The following is a 21,220-nucleotide window of genomic DNA, read 5'->3' as shown; positions in this document are numbered from 1 at the left end:
TTGTCGCTCAGAAAGGTTGGTAGTCCAGTGAGCTCCCATTACTTGTCCCAGCTTCTGCCAATCTAGCAGTTTGAAAGCACGTAAAAATGCAAGTAGAAAAATAGGGACCACCTTTGGTGGGAAGGTAACAGCGTTTTGTGCACCTTCGGCGTTGAATCATGCCAGCCACATGACCAGGGAGACGTTTTTGGACAGTGCTGGCTCTTCGGCTTTGGAACGGAAATGAGCACCTCCCCCTAGAGTTGGGAACGACTAGGACATATGTACAAGGGGAACCTTTACCTTTACCTTTTATGTGCCATGGGCTGACAGGCTACTGATTCATGTGCTGGTCCTTCGAAGCTTTTAAGGATGACATTGTGAACCATGTGAAAGAAACATATGCAAAGTGGTACTTTCGTGAGTCTTCAATCTTTCTAGTTAACTGGATTGCAGAGAAAGACTTGCTGTCTCTGCCAGTTTAGACACACTTCTATTCTCAGTTCCTCTCTTCCAAGTTGAGTTCACCTGTTGCCAGTATTGATCCCTGGTGCAAATTACAATGTGAGTGTGACGAGCAGATCTGAGCATGAGGGATGTAGTGGTATCCCACAGATGTGGGTCTAAAGAAACTGATTGATACTCCCCCTCCTTCTCTTCCACAGGCCAATCTTCTGTGTTTGTCTGAGTTAATGTTGAAAAAAATGAGATACAGTCACATCTCAGGGATAGTTCTCAGCATAAATGTTTTCCTTGGAGCTCTAGGTTCAGCAGTATCTCTAAAGACAAGCAATTATTACTAACTTATCATCTGTTTTATCACTGGTCTATCTTTGCCAACAGCAGAATTATCCGCACAAAATGGCAATCCCATCCTGTTAGGCTTGTACTGTAAAAAAAAAAAAATCAGCAAAGTAACTTCTGTCACCTTGCTTTATTTAGAGGCCTAAGGGGAACAGCATATATTCCATTCCATTCCAATCTTATTCTTCAACATTTTCCAGAGAGCGCTGGATCAGCTGTCTCATCGCTTGCTATGTACTATTCGGTAGGTGTCAGAAGCTATAGAGGGAAGAGCCTCCTCTACCCACCTTGCCCTCCCTATCTTTATTCCTAATTTATCCTCTTGGGAATCCTTCCAGTCACTTGCGTAGCTTCCAGAAAGTTTGGCAAACTCTAGCATCGGTTAAGGACGTCAAAACTAACATGGCATGAATCACAAGCGTCTCAGTTGACAATTCCCACCAATCCAGATTTTGGCATTGCGTCACTTTCTTTTTTCTTTTTTTTTAATGTATCCACCTTTCAACAAAGATGACTTATGTGTTGGTTAAAAAGGCAGGATGCTGATAAGCCAGCTGAAAGATTCCAGCTGTTTGTTCTCTCAAAGTCCCCTGCTTTCCAGATTGAAAGTGCCCATATCTTTTGAAACTAGATCAGATTTTGTGGTCAGACCAGGAAAAAAAAAGTAGCTTGCTAGTATATAATTTGTTCTGTTAAGATTTGAATATTGATAGGCTTCCCGACCTAGGGACGTGATGGCTCAGGGGCTAAGGCACTGAGCTTGTCCGGCAGAAAGGTTGGCAGTTCAGCAGTTTGAATCCCAAGCGCCGCATAACGAAATGAGCTCCCATTACTTGTTCCAGCTTCTGACAACCTAGCAGTTCGAAAGCAAGTAAAAATGCAAGTAGAAAAATGGGAATCACCTTTGGTAGGAAGATGGAAGTTTTCACGAAGATGTTGGATAACCATTTGTCTGAAATGGTATAGGGTTTGCTGTCTAGGCAGGGGGTTAGACTAGAAGATTTCCAAGGTCCCTTCCTATTCTATTCTATTCTATTCTATTCCATTCTATTCCATTCTATTCTAAGGTAATAGTGTTCTATGTGCCTTCGGTGTTTAGTCATGCCGGCCACATGACCACAAAGACATCTCTGGACAGTTCTGGCTCTTTGGCTTTGAAATCGAGATGAGCGCCACCCCCTAGAGTCGGGAATGACTAGCACATATGTGCGAGGGGAACCTTTACCTTTAGGCTTCACGAAGTGAATTTAGGTTAATTCTGAATATCGATAGGCTTCCTCAAGACAGTTTAGGCTAATTCTGAAAACACATTTGAGGGGAGGGTGAGATTTTGTCAAACAATTTTTTAAACCTCAGATTTCAGTAATAGTATGAGCCCCCTAAGACCATTTAGTGCTAAGTAAGCAGAAAATTGAGGCTGATGATTTTCATTATGATCTTTTAGGGATCATAAAATCATACTCTAAAATCAGTAGAAATAGAGATTAGAAATACCTCCCATTGGCTGGGTAATCATATCACCCTTCTTTCTCAACTACATTAAGTATGCATAATTGCATTCTAGCACAAATTGTAGAGTGTGGTAGACAATCATGCTTGACTTTATCAAAGTTCTTTGCATACTTCACAATTTCAACTGGTAGGTGCAACCTTAGAAAAATGTCTGTACATTTCTTAATATAAATTTGTGTAAACACTTCTGGCTACTTTCAAAGGTGCAGAGGAGGGCTTGGTGGAAAATTAAAAGAAAGTGATGGCTTAGTCTTTTTTTATTTTAGTTTTTTTTTTAAAAAATTGGGCAACTTTCTTAACAGATTTCCAGAGCACTTGCAGATATCTTTCTGGTTTCTAGCAAAGTATTTGAAATGCCTCGTGATTGATTGCAGGATAATTTTCCCAGGGTTATATTTGAGTTGGAGACTAGAACACGTTGATTTAAAGCACATATTGCTCATGAGACAGATTTAAGGAGGAGATTAAGTCCGTCTGTATAGAATTGTTCAAATTTCTGTATAAATGTGAGTACATAACATAGATAATTGATTGAGTATAGACAATAGTAAGCATTTGATTGCATATATATATATATATATATATATATATATATATATATATATATATATATATATATATATAACATAACGTGCTTAGTGAGTTCAGAGGGGCAACGGGAGTATAATTATGTTCTTGTGAGGCAGGACTACAAAGACAACGTTGTTTTCAAAAACAAAATGGCAGCTGTTCCAGGAATAGTTCTTTCTAGAGAATTTTCTTTTTTTCCCCCTCTGCTTTTCCCATGCTTTGCGTGCTTCCCAGGAACCTCTTCGTTCTATCAACATTTCATAGCCTTCTAAATATGTCATAGATGAGCCGACAGTTTTAGTTTCCTTGGAAAAGGACATTTGAATTAGGGGCTTTTTAGCTTGACACCCCATCCTAAAAAAAAGTTTTCTTCAAGAAACTGATTACCAAACTAGTTTAAACATGGGCCATACTGTATAAACTGTAAGATACATCCACAATGGGCTTTCAAAAGAACCATCAGAGGCCTTACCAACCATACCTCTTTAAACTGAATAAAAGCCAGTTTGATCTAGTGCATGGGTGTCAAACTGGATTTCTTCGAGGGCTGAATCAGGCAACTACAACATGTAGTTGTCCTCTGGGGGTTAGGGGGAGATACGCATCGTACGGCAGGTGGGACGGACGCCTCCTGCAGCACCCTGCTGGGGTGCGGAGATGCCACGCTTCCCCATGCCCCATTTTGGCTGGCAAGGGCTGCAGAAGGCTGTACAGGCCTAAAATAGGGTATGGGAGGTGCAGAGGGGCCAGATCTAAGCACCCAACTGCCAGATCTGGCCTGCGGGCATTGAGTTTGATACCCCTGATCTAGTGGTTAAGGCGCTAGGTTAGAAAACAGGAGACTGAATTCTAGTCCTGCCTTAGCCATGAAAGTCTGCTGGGTGCTTTGGGCCAGTCCCTCTCTCTAAGCCCAATCCACCTCACAGGGTTATTGTTATGAGGAAAATAGGAGGAGGAAGGTGTGTTCGGTATGTTTTCCACCTTGAGTTATTTGTAAAAATAATAAAGGGGATTGAAATAAATAAAAATAAAATGAATGCAGTATCTTCTGCATTCCTATTCATATAACATTCATTCCGTGCCTAACAACCCATCAACATTGTTGTAAACCAGTGGTTCTCAACCTTCCTAATGCCGCCACCCTTTAATATAGTTCCTCATGTTGTGGTGACCCCCAACCATAAAATTATTTTCGTTGCTGCTATGTAACTGTAATTTTGAATCGTAATGTAAATATCTGATGTGCAGGATGTACTTTTATTGCTATAAATTGAACATAATTAAAGGATAGTGATTAATCACAAAAACAATATGTAATTGTATATTGTGAAATATTTATTTCTAATTACAAATAAATGAAATTTTGTCTTGAGGCATGGTGTAGCACAGGGGTCGGCAATCTTAAACACTCAAAGAGCCATTTGGATCCGTTTCCCACAGAAAAGAAAACACCGGGAGCCACAAAACCTGGGTGGGTGTGGCCAACTCAACATCACTCCCACCCAGTCACGTGACATCTCACCGCCAGACATGCCTACCCAGGTTTCATGGCTCAGTGTTTTCTGTGGGAATAGGGTCTCTCTCTCTCTCTCTCTTCTCTCAGCCTCCCTCTCATTTCTGTTTTTCTCTATTTTTCCTCTCCCTTTCTCTTCTCCCTTTCTTTCCTTCCTTCCCTTTCCCTCTTTCTTTTTCTTTCTTTCTCATTGCACATGATAGCAAATCCAAAATAAAGTTATTAATTGTAGGAAATTGCTTCTCTGTAATCTTTTCATGGTGAACTCTAAGTTGATGGAAGCTGGCAAGATTGTATTAACAGCAATAGGATATATATTTTGATTTCTTTTGAGTTTGACAATATAATACGTTATCCAAAATTGTAAATAATCTTATTTTCAGATGCATTTTTTTTTTGCCATCTCTGTTATTTTCTTTAAAAAATATCAGAGTTGCTTCCAGTTTGTGCCTTCTGGCAAACTGCAATTTTCTTGGCAAGAGATCTAGCTTGCCATTGCTTTTGTCATAGGTCTGAGAAAGTTTTTCTTTCTTTCTTTCTTTCTTTCTTTCTTTCTTTCTTTCTTTCTTTCTTTCTTTCTTTCTTTCTTTCTCTCTCTCTCTCTCTCTCTCTCTCTCTCTCTCTCTCTCTCTTTCTTTCTTTCTTTCTTTCCCCGATTTGTTTCCCTCTCTTTTCCCCCTCTCTCATTCTCTCCTTCCAGCTCTCTTTCATTTCTCTCTCTCTCTCTCTCTCTCTCTCTCTCTCTCTCTCTCTCTCTCTCTCTCTCTCTCTCTCTCCCTCCCTCCCTCCCCTTTTCTCTTTCATCTGTTTCTTGCGTGTGCAAGCAAAATACCCTCCTGGGCTGGGATCAGGGCGGCGGGGGCAGCAACTCCTTCCGCTGCTGCCACTGAGAAGTGAGTAGCTGGCTGAGCTGCGCAGGAGAGCCACACTGTGCAAGAGACTCCTCAGCACCAGACTCAGGTCAGTGCCAGCCACGGTCCCCTTCGTGTTGGCTCAGGAAAGAGCCGGAGCTGCTGTCTCTGGATGCAGAGAGGGAAGAGTTCCAGAGCCCTGCGCAAGGAGAGCCCTGTGCAGCGCAGGAGAACTGGAGCTCTTCCCTCCCTGCACCCAACCAGCTGCTGCTGCTGCTCCCCATTCCCCTCCTTCCTGAGCCAACACAAAGGGAACAGCGGCTTGTGCTGACCGGAGTCCGGCACTGAGGAGTCTCCTGCGCAGTGTGGCTCCCCTGCGCTATGTACCCAGTTACTCATCTCATTGCACAGTGGCAACAGCGGGAGGAGAATTGTTGTCCCCTCTGCCTTGATCCTTGCCCAGGAGGATATTTTGCCTGCGCGCGCGGTCTCCCACTCGGATCCCAGCGGAATTAAGCAGAGCCAAATCAGTGGAGCCAGGCCTATGCCAGGGGGAGGGGGGAAAGCAATGTCAGGTGGAGACTCGCCGGCCACCGCATCCTCTCCTCAGCCGCTGCCCTTCTCGCTGCCAAAGCCTCCCCCTTTGATGCAGCTCAACCCTGGCAAAGGTGTGCGCCCTGTAGGAGCTCCCGGGCAGGAACAGTTACTGAAAAATGCCCCATGGGAGGCCGGCCGGACTGGCCTGCTGGGAAGCCCGTCTGTCTTCTGGCACCTCTCCTTCCGCCGTGTGGGGAACCCGAGTTGCTCCTTCCCTTCGGGCCGGCTTCTCGCCAGCCTCTTCACGGGAGGCTCCTTGGCGACCCCTGTGAAAAGGCCGTTCAACCCCTAAAGGGGTCGCGACCCACAGGTTGAGAACCGCTGTGCTAGAGGAATGTTAATCAAATTGGCAGAATGAGTGGAATGGCTAATACTGTAAAAGACCAGAACAAATTCACAACAATCTTGATTCCTTGGATATGTGCATGGAATATAACATCATATATTAACAGAGGCCATGCAAAGTCTTTGTATGGGGAAAATAAATCAAATCTACATCATGAGATGCGATAGCTGGCTATATAATAGTATTATGAAAAGAATATTAGAATTGTGGTTGGTCAACGTAACTTAATAGTGTGATACAGCATCAGAAAAGGCAATTAGCCTTACCTCGTTTCAATAAAAACATAGATTCCAACTCAAGGAAGAGATAGTGAGCTTCCATGACTGAGGATAGATCTAGGCCTGTATCTCTCTTGATGATATTGGCTCTCAGTCATTAAAATGGCTTGAACCTCAAACAAATTCTAAAATGGAAGAAAAGCTCGCATTGCATGAAGTACAAGCTGCACATAAAAAAATACCCTGGAGCTTTATGTAAATTGCCTCAACTGGAAAGACTAAAGGAAAGCTGGATGAAAGAGGAGGAATAACTTTAACTGGATCTCCGGAAAAACCCAGAGATTCTTGGAGATCCAGTTAATTAAAGCTAAATTATTCTTCCTCTTCTGTTCAGCTTTCTTTTAAGAATAAATTGAAGGAAATACACTCATTCCTCCATTGTTGTGTCTTCATGAAGGTTATTCTGGAAAGTTCACTTTGCCCTATTGTGAATGCCGATTCAGCTAAGAGCCTTTCTAAAGTTAATTCTGGAATTACACGTCAGGCTGACCTTTCCGTATGATTTAGGTTTGCAAATTCTTACCTGCACGTGCTACAATTGTGCCCGACTGAGAAAGATTTCAGTTGATTTTAGAGGAGACAAAGATAGACTTGGCTGTAAAATTTAGCAGAGACGATTGACTTATTCAAGTTCTCTGGAGATCCAGGCATTTATAAACAGGGATATTGTGGTTGATTTTACAAAGAGTTTTGCCTTGCAAATACAACTTCAGCTCTACTGCGTGTATGTTAGTAGTTTGAGCCTCTTTTTTTGTTTATTGATTTTTTTAAAAAAAGACTTTATAACTCCCTGTTGCAATCTTTATCACTGAAAGAGGCTTCTGTCTAATCTCTTCTATACCGGTAATGTGTGAGAGGGAGGAGGAGAGGATATTGCAAAATATACTCTTGACACATGCTACTCCTGCTCAGTGGTTTTTCCAGCGTGCTAATTGCTCCTTAAACTAAAGTCCTTTTCTGAGGAAAAACGTTTGATTATTTCATTTATCACACTGATAATTGCCACTGTTCTAAGGAATTCAATAAGTAACCGTTCTATAAAGTATCTTAAAATAGACCACATGGCTGGGTCAAAATCAGTTTGTGAGCTCCAAGGGATGAGCCATATGTGAGTCTTCACGATCATAAGGCTGTCATTGTACCAGCCTCCCCTAATGTGGTATCCTTCAGGTGGGTGTGGAACCAGGGGTGGGCTTCAAAACTTTCAGCAATGGGTTTTCTGCCCTCACAGAGAGGGACTCCTCCGGGTGCCGTCCACGAAGCAGTGCCAGCGGGCGACGCCCAGGAGTAGGGCCTTCTCTGTGATGGGCCCGACCCTCTGGAATGACCTCCCCCCTGACATCAGAACAACTACCGATCTCCGCTCCTTCCGTAAGAAGCTTAAAACCCACCTGTTTAGTTTAGCTGGCCTGGCCTAATCCCAGTTTAGTCCCTCAATCCTGCACTTTTAAATTTTTAGGGGTTGGTTTTAAGTTGATTTTTAATTTTTACCATCCTGTACAGCTTTAAGGTTTAATTTGATTTTAAGTGTATTTATTCTTTGTATATGGTTTTTAATGTGGTGCCTGTACACCGCCCCGAGTCCCTTCGGGGAGAGGGGGCGGTCTATAAATCAAATAAAATTGAATTGAAATTGGGCGTGGCCATGGTGGGCATGGCCTAGTCAGACTCCTGCACCATGTGGGGGGGACGTTTTCACCTTCCCCAGGCTCCAGAGACCTTCCGGGAGGCCTATTTTCCCCCTCCCGAAGCCTCCATGGCCCTACACTTACCTCACATCCAAAACGGGCCGCATGGAGACTACTGGGAGGGGTGGGGTGGGAGGGGTCAGCCAGGGGTGGGATTTGGAGGTTCTCCAAACAGCCATAATATTAGCTACAGGTTCTCCCGAACCCGGGCAAACCTGTAGCAGCCCACCCGTATTTGGAACACATGGAAGTTATAATCCTATCTCCCCAGCAGCACCAGGCTAGTAAAGCTGCCCTCCCTCATAATCTTCAACTCATCTTTTGAACCATGGAAGAACAGGAGCTTTGTAAATCTCTCTTTCCATTTTCTCGTGTATTTCATCTGGTTTTATTCTTAGGTATGTTTAGAATTAAAACAAAGGAAAATAAAAGTACCCTATTTTTCAGAGTATAAGACACACTTTCCCCAGCCCCCAAACGAGGATAAAAATCTGGGTGTGTCTTATACACGGAATACAGCATTTTTGGCCTCCCGAAACCCCTCCCACTTCACAAAAATGGATGTGCAGAGCAGGGGTGGGTTCCTGCCAGTTCTAACCTCTTCTATAGAAGAGGTTCCACAAATCTACAGGGCTGTTTAGAACCGGTTCCAGCTCCCTCCCCCCGCCCGTCCGCACATCATCAAGATGAACAGCCAGAGGAAGAACTCTGGGAGTTGAAGTCCACAAGTCTTAAAGCTGTCAAGTTTGAACACCCCTGGGGTTTTTTCCTAAAGGGTTAGGGGTGCAAGGGTCTTGTAACTTGACAGCTTTAAGACTTGCACGCTTCAAATGCCAGAGTTTCTGAGGCAACATTTTGGTTGCTAAGCAAGAGCATTGTTAAGTGAATTTCACCACATTTTGCAAGTTGGCCACACCCGCCCAGTCACATGGCTGGCAAGCCACTCCCACCCGGTCACATGGCCAGCAAGCCACACCCACAAATCAGGCCAAACCTACAGAAGGGGGTTCTAAAAAATTTTGAAACCCAGCACTGGTGCAGAGGGTTTGCAAGGCCTGCAAAGTGCTCCTGGGGGGCTGGGGAGGGCAAAAACGAGCAAAAAATGGGCCATTTTTTGCTCATTTTTGCTTCCCCCCCCCCCCCCCGCCAGCTCCCAGGAGCACTTTGCAGGCCTCTCAAACTCTCGGCATACCCCGTTTTTCAGAAAACATGAGGCTTGCAGAGGGTTTGGGACGTCTGCAGAGTGCAAAAACTTTTTTTTAAATTTACCTCTTCAAAATCTTGGTGCGTCTTATACTCCGAAAAAATACGGTAGAATTTTTTTTGGGGGGTGGGGGGAGAGGGAGAGGACCTGCAATGAAATGCAGCAATGTGGAATGTTTTCCAGCAGTATTCAACCTTGGCAGCTCTTTTGCCAAGATTCTCCATTCTGAACCCTGGATTCCAACAGGCAGGAAGCCTCCTAACAGCTACTGAACGCATTTGGGTCTCATTGACTATTACTAAGATTTCCTCGTTGAGATTATTTAAGAGGTATATGCTGCAAATCCTGGGATTTTTTCCAAGCCTTCTTGTTAATTCTCCCTTCTGAGTAGGTGGAGATTTTCCTTCCACTTAGTTCCTCAGACCCAACGTTCGGAAATAGAATGAAAACCTATCTTCCCATGTATCAATGTGTGTCCCCTCCCCATCTCCTGCTCTGTACATCTCTGAACTTGCCATGTCATCTACTTCAGAAGGATGCAAGTGCTGAAGTCTCTGATGTCATAAAGCCTTGAGCTGGAAGAGAGCCAAGACAGAGCAGCCATTGATGCTAAGAGACAACTAACTGTGTTTCTGCCGCATGCATTTTTGAGGTATGATTTTTCTCTTTGGTAATTCCCTAATCGTGGCTGATGTAGAACAATTCAACAGAGGCCACGTGGAATGTAAGATGGAATAGTGATTCTGTGTTGTTGAGTCACTTCTACAGGTGAAGGTTAGGGATTCCTAGTTACAGGCAAGAGATTTCTTGTGGCCTCCTATCATCACTGTGCAGTTTGGAAAACCATTGTACTTGGGTCGAGAGTAGGTGCATCGCATGCATCTGTATTAGGGTTGGAACCCCCTTGTGGAATGGCTGTGAAGCTGTTACCATAGCAACTCCACTGTGCTGTACAATAGATGCCATCTTAAGGCACAACAGGCTGTATCCTAACACTATTACACTAATGCACAGTATCACTGTCAAAAGTACTGTGATTTGACACTATAGATATAATTTATTTCTTTTCATTTCAGCGGCCCAGGCATTCCAGAGTTACACACACACACACACACACACACACACAGACACACACACACACACACACACAGTTTTATATAGATAGATAATAAAGGCAGGACAATAAAATCTAGGAAAAAAGCTCCCTACATTAGATAAGGAAATATTTTCTATTGTGTTTGAAAGATATTTTCCCCTCCTTATTTCTTGATTCAATTATTCTACTCATCTGTTCAAGCTGCAGACAAAGGAAGATACCACCTGTTAGCAATAAAGGAAACCTACAAAGATGGAAATTAATCTTTCTTTTAACTCTCTCTCTCTCTAGTGTTCTCAGCCAATACCTGCTGATTTATTTAACCATTTTGTCAGTACTCACGTCCATATTCTATTGGAACATTCTGAAATTAAGCACTGCAAGCAAAAACAAAAACCCTTTCTTGGGTTTCCCCTTTAGATTCACAGATGCCCTTTAATAGCAAACGTTTGCAAGCGTGTTCCAGCATGAAAGCAAATGCAAAATCAGTTAAAGATAGCTTGAATGGCTTCCGAGTAGTAATTTCCAGAGCGTAGGGAAAGGTCTGGACATGCTTTTAAATGCAAGAAGTTATATTCAGCAAGCATGATTGTCCTGTATAATTGGCAGTTGCCCAGTGAGATTTGAAACTGCCCTAGCTTTCCTAGGGTTACAACAGCATTCTTATGCAAGCAGCATTTTTTTTTAAGCAGGAAGATTTTTATTTCTCCACCTTTCTCAAAACACAATGAAAATAAGTGCTCTGCCCCATTTTAAAGCATTTTGCTGGTGTTTCCTTGCTTGTCAATCAGAAATCTAGTTTGATTTAAAGCAGGAGAAAGTAAAAAAAAAAATTAATTCATCAGCTGATTGTGACATGGCGGTTTTCTGATGATCATGAGATGGGGAAAGATGAATCAATCATTTGTGGTTAAACCATCAAATAAAAGCAGAGCCCTGATTGAATGACAGAATCATTGACTAGGAAGGGGCCTCTAAATCCATTAAGTCCAACCACCTTGTCAAGTACAGGAATCCAGGTTAAAACATCCATGACCTATGACTCTTCTAGTGAAGCTCATGTCTGAAGAAATATCCTTCCGGGTTCAGTTCCAAGTGGAGAAAAGACACTGGAAACATGGTGGCTGTTTGGAAAGATGGTTTTTAATGGCGGACATGATCACATGCCAGTGGTGGGTTGCAGGCGGTACGCCCCGGTATGGGCGTACCAGAGCCTGCCTGGAGCACTGGGTACCATTCCAGTATGGTGCTTTGGAGGGCCCACTTACCTGTCCTTCAAGCCTTTGGCGCTTCTTACCTGTCCTTTAAGCCTTTACCTGTCCTTTAAGCCTTTGGCGCTTCCGTGCATGGCGCATACAGTGCCTGCACGATGCTCTGCCGAGCAGCTGGAGCATCGCGAAGGCTTTGGGATTCATATTATGGCTCTGCCTGAAGTAAGTAGATCTTTGTTATGTAGAATAGACTGGCTCAGGCCTTAATGGCCCATTGTCAAAGGTGGGGGTGCAGGGAGATGCTTTGTCTCTAAAACATGTTTTACCTTTTCTCATCCAGAGAAATATAATATTCTGCCTTTTTAATATTTCCTAAAATATTTTATTTTTCTAGGAGAGTGGTGGGTGCAAACTTCCTATACTCGACACCAATGGCATCTTCATTAAACAGCAATGATGGCAATACAATAATCATACAAATGTTACATCAGACACAAATCTACTAAATCCAGGTATTAATATGATTACATCATCACACACATTTTGTCACCCATACATGTCCTTCAATCTCTCTAGGTAAACGTTTCCCACTCTTAAACTGCTCTTAATGATACGACATTACTGTATTTTTTTCCAGTACGCAGTGGGAATCTGCCCTCCATATCTTACGTTCTGGGTCCCGTGTTCTGAGTTGATAGAGAAGAGATTTTGTCTGTCTTTTCTTTTGTTGGAAATAAAATGGAGGCAGCCTGCAGGTAAGGAAGTCTCTGTTTATTTGGTAGCCAGAAAATAGTGGCATGTTTTTGAGATGGCTGACAAAATTGGGTTGAGAGTGGGTGGGATTTTATACATTCCATGGGACTTTGTCCATTTCCTACCATCCAGTCAGAGCTGAAGCAGCAGCTTTTTGGATGAGAAGCAAAACATCTTCAAAGGAAAAAAACAGAAAGTCCAGTTGCCTTTGGGACAAATCCTAGGTGTTTTGTTTATCTGAGCTAACCTTGTCTGCTTCGACTTGTTAGAAGAAATGCCCTTCTGGGTTCAGTTCCAAGTGGGGAAAAAGACACTGGAAACATGGAGACTGCTTGGAAAGATGATTTAATGGTGGACAGGATCACATGGCTTGAGCTCCTGAGCAGAGAAGGGCAGAGATGCTGAGAGTCCCTGGGTTTTATGGACTCTCTGGGGCCCCACCTCTCTGTTTCCTGTTCCTATGTAAGAAATGTATTCTGGTTGGTTGTCAGACTTCCGGAGTGTGGAGGAACTTAGCTAACTTTGTAAGCTGTCCTGAGACTCAAACTTGTTTGCCTTGCGGGCTGATGTAATCTTCCCAGGTGCCATGTGGTGAGATGAGTTGGGGGAGGGGTAATCCTACCTTTGTTATGTAGAATAGACTGGTTCAGGCCTTAACGGCCCATTGACAAAGGGGGGGGGCAGGAAGCTGCAGGGAGCTGCTTTGTCTTTAAAAATACGTTTCTCCTTTTCTCATCCAGGGAAATATAATATTCTGCCTTTAAAAATATTTCCTAAAATATTTCATTTTTCTAGGAGAGGGAAGGGTGAGTGCTAACTTCTTACAGGCTCCTTGCCTATTGTGTTACTTATTTGGAGTTTCTGGTTGCTTATGAATGGATTGGCCCAGTCTTTCTGCATGGATAAAAAAAAATCTCCATTCCTAAAGACGAGCCACTTCATGCTTCTGCTTGAGGCTGTTTTGCTAGGAGGATTGGGCTGCTTTCTGCCTTTAAGATGTCTTTCCTCTTCTCCTTCATGGGAAATATTTTATTTTGTCTGTTTTTAACATTAAGAATAAAGAATATTTTATTTTGGGGAGGCAGGGCCTCCTTCACCGTGATATTTCCTCAGTTATTTAATAAGTGTTATCATATTCCCCACAAGTGATATAATACTTGGCTTTTGGCAGTAGTATTAGAATCATATTTGACATTTCAGGACTCCTTGACCTTGACAACAACATGTTACCGAGTCTATCTAATGAACATCTCCTCCCCCCCTCCCCCCCTCCTTGCTAGAAATAGAGTATATGTCAGAACGGCTCATTTAAAACTGAAGACAGGTTGAGAATGGCTGGTGGAAATGTTCACTTTTCGGAATGAAATTGAAGAGAGTGATTTAAAGGTCTCACTAATGTAGGAAGTTAGCACCCAGCCCTCTCCTAGGAAAATGAAATGTTTTAGGAAATATTAAAAAGGCAGAATATTGTATTTCCGTGGATGAGAAATGGAGAAACATGTTTTTAGGGAGGAAACAGACTCACTTTTAATATCTCCCCCACTTTTGTCAATGGGCCATTAAGGCCTGAGCCAGTCTGTTCTACATAACAAAGAGCTATCCCCCTTCAGGCAGAGCCATTTCATTGCCCTTCATTGCACCACCCACCAAATTTCAACCAACCTTAGCCCACAGACAACCAGAAAGCTAGCTGTGACCTCTGACAGCAACCAATCAGGATACCCTTCCTGTGGCCCAGGAAGTTCAAAGCCCAGAGAGGGCATAAAACCCAGAAACTCTCAACATCTCTTCCCCTTTTCATCCAGGAGCTCCAAGACATGTGATCCTGTCCAGTGTTGGAAGAAATGTCCTTCTGGGATCAGTTCCAAGTGGGGGAAAAGACACTGGAAACATGGAGGCTGCTTGGAAAGATGATTTTAATGGTGGACAGAACCACATGGTTTGAGGTCCTGGGGGAAAAGGTTATCACAGGCTTCAAGATGTTGGGTGAAAAAGAAAAGAGAGACTGAGATGAGTCCCTGGTTTTATGCCCTCTCTGGCCTTTGATCTTGATCTTGTATTCTGATTGGATGTCAGATTCCATGGGGCCATGCAGGGGCAACTCTCTAGGCTGTGTTTTGAATCTAAGTTTGGTTGTGCATTGCTTCTTCCCAGGTGCCCTGTGGTGAGATAGGCAAAGGACTAATACTATCATGCCTTAGTCCCATCACCCTGGAGCCAAGGGGGGAGATCTTTGTTGTGTAGAATTGTAGGTTTCAGAAATCCATCACGCAGTTTGTGTCCAAACTATCTATCTGCCTCTCGCAGAGTTTATTTGGCTTTTATAAAGTTTTTACAAGCAAAGCACAGAGCAACAACACATTGCTATAACAGGTTCACTCCCCCAAATCTTCCCTAGAGAATCAAGAATACTATTCAGGCCAAGGATACCTCATGCCTTTGCTCTGGTGAATTAATGAGCTAAAGATAACTGACTATGCATCACCTTTTTCTTATTCCAGCATCTGGTTCTGCTAATTAGGTGAGCTTGTAGGTTTCCAAGATAAACAGCCACTGAGACCATGGTAGTTTCTACGCATGTCTGTACGTAAGCCTTACCTCTCATTCCTACATAGAATAGACTGTCTCAGGCATTTTAATGGCCCATTGACAAAGGTGGAGGCTATTAAGAGTGAGTCTGCTTCCTACCTAAAAACACGTTTCTCCAATTCTTATCCAAGGAACTATAATATTCTGCCTTTTCAATATTTCCCAGGATATTTCATTTTTCTAGGAGAGGGTTGGGTGCTAACTTCCTACACCATCATTAGACCATCTTTCCTATCCAGTCTTCCAAAAAAGCTTATAAAAAGTGAGCACTAGTTAAAGAGTTGGGTGGGCTCCTTATAGCTGGTAGCACATGTCAATTAAGGCAGCTTGCAATCCAGTAGGATCAGTTTGTAGTCTATATCATTGTCATAGCTAAGAATTTCCTAGTTTATTAGGGATTTTAAAAAAACAGAGATATAAGAAATCAGTGGGTAGCCCAGATTTTAAGTTCTTGTCCACTATCAAGCAACCACTGGTTCCAGCATGCAATTAATTGATTGCCAGTAATTTTCTGCTTTTGTTATCCACATCTTTTATCGCTGCACCTCCTTCACATTTTTAAAAGAGGAATGCACATAAAGTCTAAAATGGATTGTACAGGTAGTCCTCAAGTTATGGACATAATTGAGACCCCCCCCCCAAAAAAATTACATTGCTAAGTGAAACCTTTCTCAAGTGAGTTTGCCCCATTTTCTGGCCATAGTTGTTAAGTGAACCATGGCGTTTGTTAAATTAGTAACATGGCTGTTAAGTGAAACTGGATTTCCCACTGATTTCGCTTAATGGAAGGTCTTAAAAGCCGATCACTAGGACACTAGGCAGCCATCATAAATGTGAAGCAGTTGCCAAGCATCTGAATTTGGCTCATGTGACCATGGGTCTTCAGTGTGAAAAACGGTTGTAAGTCACTTGTTTCACTTGCTGTTGTAACTTTGAACGATCACTAAATGAACTGTTATAAGTCGAGGACTACCTGTATTTACCCAGAACTAACATCAAAGTCAAAATGGCCCTATTCTTCAGACAAGTTCTGAGATTGTCTCCCCTCTTGAAGTTTATATTGGGGTCAGAGCACTATGGCATTCCTGATGTTTTCCTTCTGTCATATCAGCTTGCCCTTTTCCTTATGTTTAAACAATCTTGGGTTGCATTCTGGAAATGTTCCTGCTAAATCTGACATTGAGCCATGATGTGTAAACTTTATCTTCCTCATCGCCATGGTCCTTATAAAGGAAGTGTATTTATGTGACCTGACCAGTTTGCCCAGTCGTTGGTAAATTTCAGGGGTGGAATGAGAAGAGAGGAAAAAGCTTGCAATTTAGAGTGGGAAAGACAAGCCATTGGCTGTTTGTCAACCAATCACCGTCCTCCAAATATTTCCCGTCAACATTAATAGGACAATATCTCTCCCCAGGTGGCTGCAATAGCAACAACAACAACCTATCAAAGAATGTCGTTCGCCCAGGATACTATATATCCATTATGCTAAATTATGCTAAAGATCACCCCCCCCCTACATTCCTTAAGAACACACGCTGCTTTTTCAAGCAAACTCAAGAAGTTTACAGAGCAATATTCTAACTGAGTTTTCCTCCACCAGATCTGCATAAAAAAACCATACATCCCAGTCGGAGGCAGCATTCAAAAACCGGTTGGCTGGGAATGATGGAATTGTAGAACAAACAAACAAACTGTTGTCTATCCCTCAAATCAGATTAAAGCGTGGCTTTATTTTCTCTAACCTCAACTCGGAAGAATGGGAGACTTAACTGGACAGTCGTTTGTCTGAGATGTGTAGTCAGAGGACAGGTTCTCCTGCTTGAGCAGGGTGGGCTGGACTAGAAGACCTCCAGGGTCCCTTCCGGCTCTATTCTTGTTCTAACTCGGGACAAGGGCAGGGGATGGGGGGCAGTGGATCACAATGGATCGTTTGTCCGTCCCGCTCAGCGTGGACAATCCTCTCGCCGGTTGAGTAAGTTACCGCGTTCGCCTGAGGCTTTCCCGGAACGAAGGAGCGCGTTACGCAAGGTGAAAGAGTAAGAGAATGCGCCGCGCCCTCCTCCGTCCCCGGTTCTTCTCACAGCTCTCCGCCTCTACGGCCGGCTTCCACCTGACTCTGCGAAGCTCAGCCACCGCGATCCCAGGCGGGAGAGGTCCCTCGCTGGGTTCCCGGAGGAGAAGGGCTCGCCAAGAACCGGGAGTTCGCCGGGATTACTCGTCCCCGGGAGGAACGCAGCCACATGGCCGCAAGCTACCTTCCGCCTTCCCGGGGAGTCCCCGAAAGCTTCATGCGGGCAGCAGGGAGGAGGGGAAAGCGGCGCCTTCGCCTGAGCGATCGCTCGATCCGACCCGCCGAGGCTTCCCCGGAGGCGGTCGCCTTCCCCGCCCCACCCAGCGCTCTGCACTCCTCCCCTGCCTTCCAATTGGCAAGTCCCGCAGCCGGCCCCCTCAACGCTATATATGCCTCGTTCCGCTGCGTTATGGGGACCTGAGCGGAGAGAGCGCAGCATCCTCATCCCGCCGGGCTCCAGACCTTGCCTGGCGTTGCGCGAGGGGAGACAGATTCCCCCCATCCGACGCCACTTGACTCGAGAAAAAAAAACAGTTTCTTTCTGGTCGCCAGGGATCCCGACTGCCGGGGCCTTCTAGATCGCGTCCCTTCTAGGTTCCCCCTTCGTAGCTCTTCTCCGCCTTCCTCCCGCGCCTGACTTTTCAGGATATATCCCTCCTTCAGCCGGAGATTCGCCGGCGTTTGAAGCATCCATCCTTCCATCCAGTATCAGAATCATGAGTTCCCCTTTGAAGCGAGCCCCCCTGTTCAGCACTCTCTTAAAGCTGCGGGGTCCTAGGAGCGCGGCTGCTTTGCAGCAGCAGCAACAGCTGCCCACTTCGTCCGCGTGCGCCTTAGAGCCCAAGACGCAGGTGCCTCCTTCTTGCCCCATGCACGCTCCTCATTCACTTTCTGCCCTTCCCGGTCCGGTCAAATGGCCTCTGATGGGCAGCCTCTTAGACATCCTCTGGAAAGGGGGCCTCAAGAAACAGCACCAGACGCTGGTGAGTAACCTGTGCTTCTCTCCCCACTCTCCCTTCCCAATAGATCCCTAGCCCAAAGGGTCACGTATGATAGAACGGGTAGTTCTTCGAATGGTAAAAGCAATTGCTAACCCTCTCTGACCTTGAGGTTTTAATGGCAGGATTGAGAAATATCTCTCTTGAGAGTTTGGAAAGTATTTCCAAGATCGTCTAGTTCAGCATCCCCTATCGTTGTGATCGAGGGACCGATGGCCAGATTCCCAGACAGTATCATTCCCTACAAATTGGATCAAGTTAATCCAGTCAGTCTTCAACCAACGCAAGGAATCAGTCATTGGTGCATCCTTAAAGGGATGACCATTCCCGCATCTTGTTTTAAAAAACTTCTTGAAGAAGAAGAAGAAGCAAGCAGTTTTTGAGACGACATGTTCTTACATCAACGACACTAGGAGGTTCTTAATCCAATGCTTAATATAAGCCTCCCCACTGCCACCGTTTGAACAGATTTATTCTGATCCATCTTTTGCCTGCAGGAGCCGCGTCTTATAAAATGCTAGACATCGAGTGTGTGAACTGAAAGTTGTGTGTGCCATACGGTATATTTATTCGCCTCTTCTTGCAAGGAGTTCTGTGAGATGGGTGAGCCTCGGTGACGGAGTCCTTAGCTGCCCGATTTAACCTCCCCTCTTCCTTCCTTCCTTTTTCTTTCTTCTCAAGGCTGAGTACCACCAGCGGTTTGGCAAAATCTTCCGCATGAAACTTGGGAGTTTTGACTCGGTTCATATAAGCGCACCCTGTCTGCTAGAGTCTCTCTACAGAAAAGAGAGTGCTTATCCTCAGCGCCTGGAGATTAAGCCCTGGAAAGCCTATCGAGACTACCGTAAAGAGGGCTATGGGCTACTTATTCTGTGAGTAAAGACTTGGAAAGACACGTATCACTTTGTGCTGAGAATGCCCCGTGCTTATGTTTGGCTTGAGGTTTAAACACAAGGGATGCTAAGAGCAAAGATTTCACATTGTTGTTTCATAAACACGTTTTTGAGTCTTTGGAATCTACAAATATGAAATGATCATGGGAGAAAAGTCAAAGTACCATTTGTGGGTGGTGAATTCTTTATGCATTAAACCTATTTGTTTAGGTTTTCTTTAGAGTTCTTTGGCTTTTGGGACCATGTTCTGTTGTTTTATCTTGGAAGCAAGCAAGGTTATCAGCAAACCAGTGTAGAGAAGCAATTTGTACCATTGCCTCTGGTTAACTTGGACCTAATCCTCCTGGCAACATTAGAATGGAAAAGTTGCAGCAGGAAAAAAGGCAATTTTAGACCTAATGCACATAAGACAACATTCAAGCCAGAAGGGAAATGCAGAATGTGAAGAATGCTTTATAATGGTAATTTAATATTTCAGTAAAAGTAAGAGATCACTGACCACTTTCAGTGATTTCCTCCAAAGATCAGTGGCAACAGAAATATCTAGTGCATCTTCCTAAAAGATAAATAGGAGTCTCAGAGTTTTAGGTGAGATTAAATCAGGAGAATTCCAGTAAAAAGCAGCAGAAACCCACATGCATAAGGTACATTTCCATGTGTGCCCAGGGCTCAAGCTTGACTAAAGGGAAATTTTGTCTTTATTTTATTGAAAGTAAATAATATATTGGGCTGCAAAGCAATTTTCCATATTATCAAACTTGATTAGTCTGTTCGTTATCTTCCTTAAACTGTATTAGCATTCTCTTACGAAATTTAATGCCCAGATTTAATATTGTTTTAACATTTCCTCATATACCTTTCATTTTAACCAGGAAATGTAAAAAAAAATATTTTAATCACTTGAATGTTTGTTTTTTCACAGAGAAGGGAAGGACTGGCAGAGAGTAAGAAGTGCATTTCAGAAGAAGTTAATGAAACCCATGGAAATTGTGAAGTTGGACATTAAAATCAATGAGGTACTACACAAGAAAGGTCTGATCCAGACACAGGTGTAATTTTGAACACTCTTGTTATTATAGGAAGTGCTGTAAAAGAGAGAGGGGAGAAATAAGAAAATTATCTCTCCACAAATCATGTGAAATCTTTCTTAACTTATGCCAGTTGGAAATCTAGTTGAAACAATAATTTTGAATGCATCTCACTGCTTTCCCTGGCATGTAGAAATTTATCACATGAGAGAAAATTGAAGGCTACAACTTCCTTCTAAGCATGCCAATTTTCTATATGCAGGAAGAGGAAATATTAATGTGAAGAGCAAATATTCATATCTACCCTTCAGTTGCAAATGGTTTAAAAGCATATTACTTAATTCCTATTTCACTTTACTATTTCACTAGTATCTATCAAGGGACGTGGTGGCTCAATGGCTAAAACGCTGAGCTTGTCCATCAGAGAGGTCAGCAATTCGAATCCCTAGCACCGCGTAATGGAGTGAGCTTCTGCCAACCTAGCAGTTCGAAAGCTTGTAAAAATGCAAGTAGAAAAATAGGGACCACCTATGGTGAGAAGGTAACAGCGTTCCGTGCGCCTTTGGCGTTTAGTCATGCCGACTACATGACCACGGAGACGTCTTCGGACAGCGCTGGCTCTTCGGCTTTGAAAGGGAGATGAGCACTGCCCCCTGGAGTTGAGAACGACTAGCACATTATATAGTATCTATCAGTTACTAATATATTTTTCACTTCTGGCTTAGTTAAAGTTACCAAATGAATAGAACTTTTCCAACCCTATGATAATTTTGATCACCTCTTTTCTGTATGTTTTCCATGGCATCTGTTTTGTGATGCACTGATCAGAACGGTACATGATATTCCAAGTGTAGGATTGGCACACCATGGACTTATGACGTTAATATTTTAAAATTTGATTTACCGCTAGTTCCTAACGATCTTTCATTTTTCTGAAGCAGAACACTAAGAGATCTTTTCAATCTCTTCCACAGGTCCTAGCTGATTTTATGCATCAGATAGACACACTCTGTAACAAGAACGGAGAAATAGAAGATTTATATTCTACGCTGAACAAATGGTCATTTGAAAGTAAGATTTTTTTCATTCATTCTGAGATCATTTCTGCTTTTTCTCTCTACTAAAGATGTATACATGTAGGTTAGCTTTCCCCAACCTGGAGTTCTCAGAATGTCTTAACCAGGATGGTTATGTTGGCTAAGAATTCTGGGATTCCTTCCCCCACCACCCCAGGTAAAG

General features: G+C 43.5%; 1 protein-coding gene across 2 annotated transcripts in view; it reads left to right on the top strand.

The window, feature by feature from the left end:
- Positions 1-1,507: 1,507 nt before the first annotated feature.
- CYP24A1 (cytochrome P450 family 24 subfamily A member 1) overlaps positions 1,508-21,220 on the top strand; it is a 36,993-nt gene continuing 17,280 nt past the window's right edge. Inside the window, exons 1-5 of one of the 2 annotated variants that reach the window (XM_081949140.1) lie at positions 1,508-1,654; positions 12,287-12,404; positions 18,742-18,932; positions 19,876-19,969; positions 20,956-21,052. In XM_081949140.1, the coding sequence (XP_081805266.1) occupies positions 18,778-18,932; positions 19,876-19,969; positions 20,956-21,052 (346 nt within the window). In that variant the 5' untranslated portion in view covers positions 1,508-1,654; positions 12,287-12,404; positions 18,742-18,777. Of the gene's footprint in view, positions 1,655-12,286; positions 12,405-17,492; positions 18,046-18,741; positions 18,933-19,875; positions 19,970-20,955; positions 21,053-21,220 lie in introns of those variants that run through there. The other variant, XM_081949139.1, reaches the window with a different exon arrangement.

This window comes from Natrix helvetica, assembly GCF_964273705.1.
Source record: "Natrix helvetica genome assembly, chromosome: 3".
NCBI lineage: Eukaryota > Metazoa > Chordata > Lepidosauria > Squamata > Natricidae > Natrix > Natrix helvetica.
The sequence above is the reverse complement of the archived record's forward strand: the minus strand, read 5'-3'. Positions and strand labels throughout refer to the sequence as shown.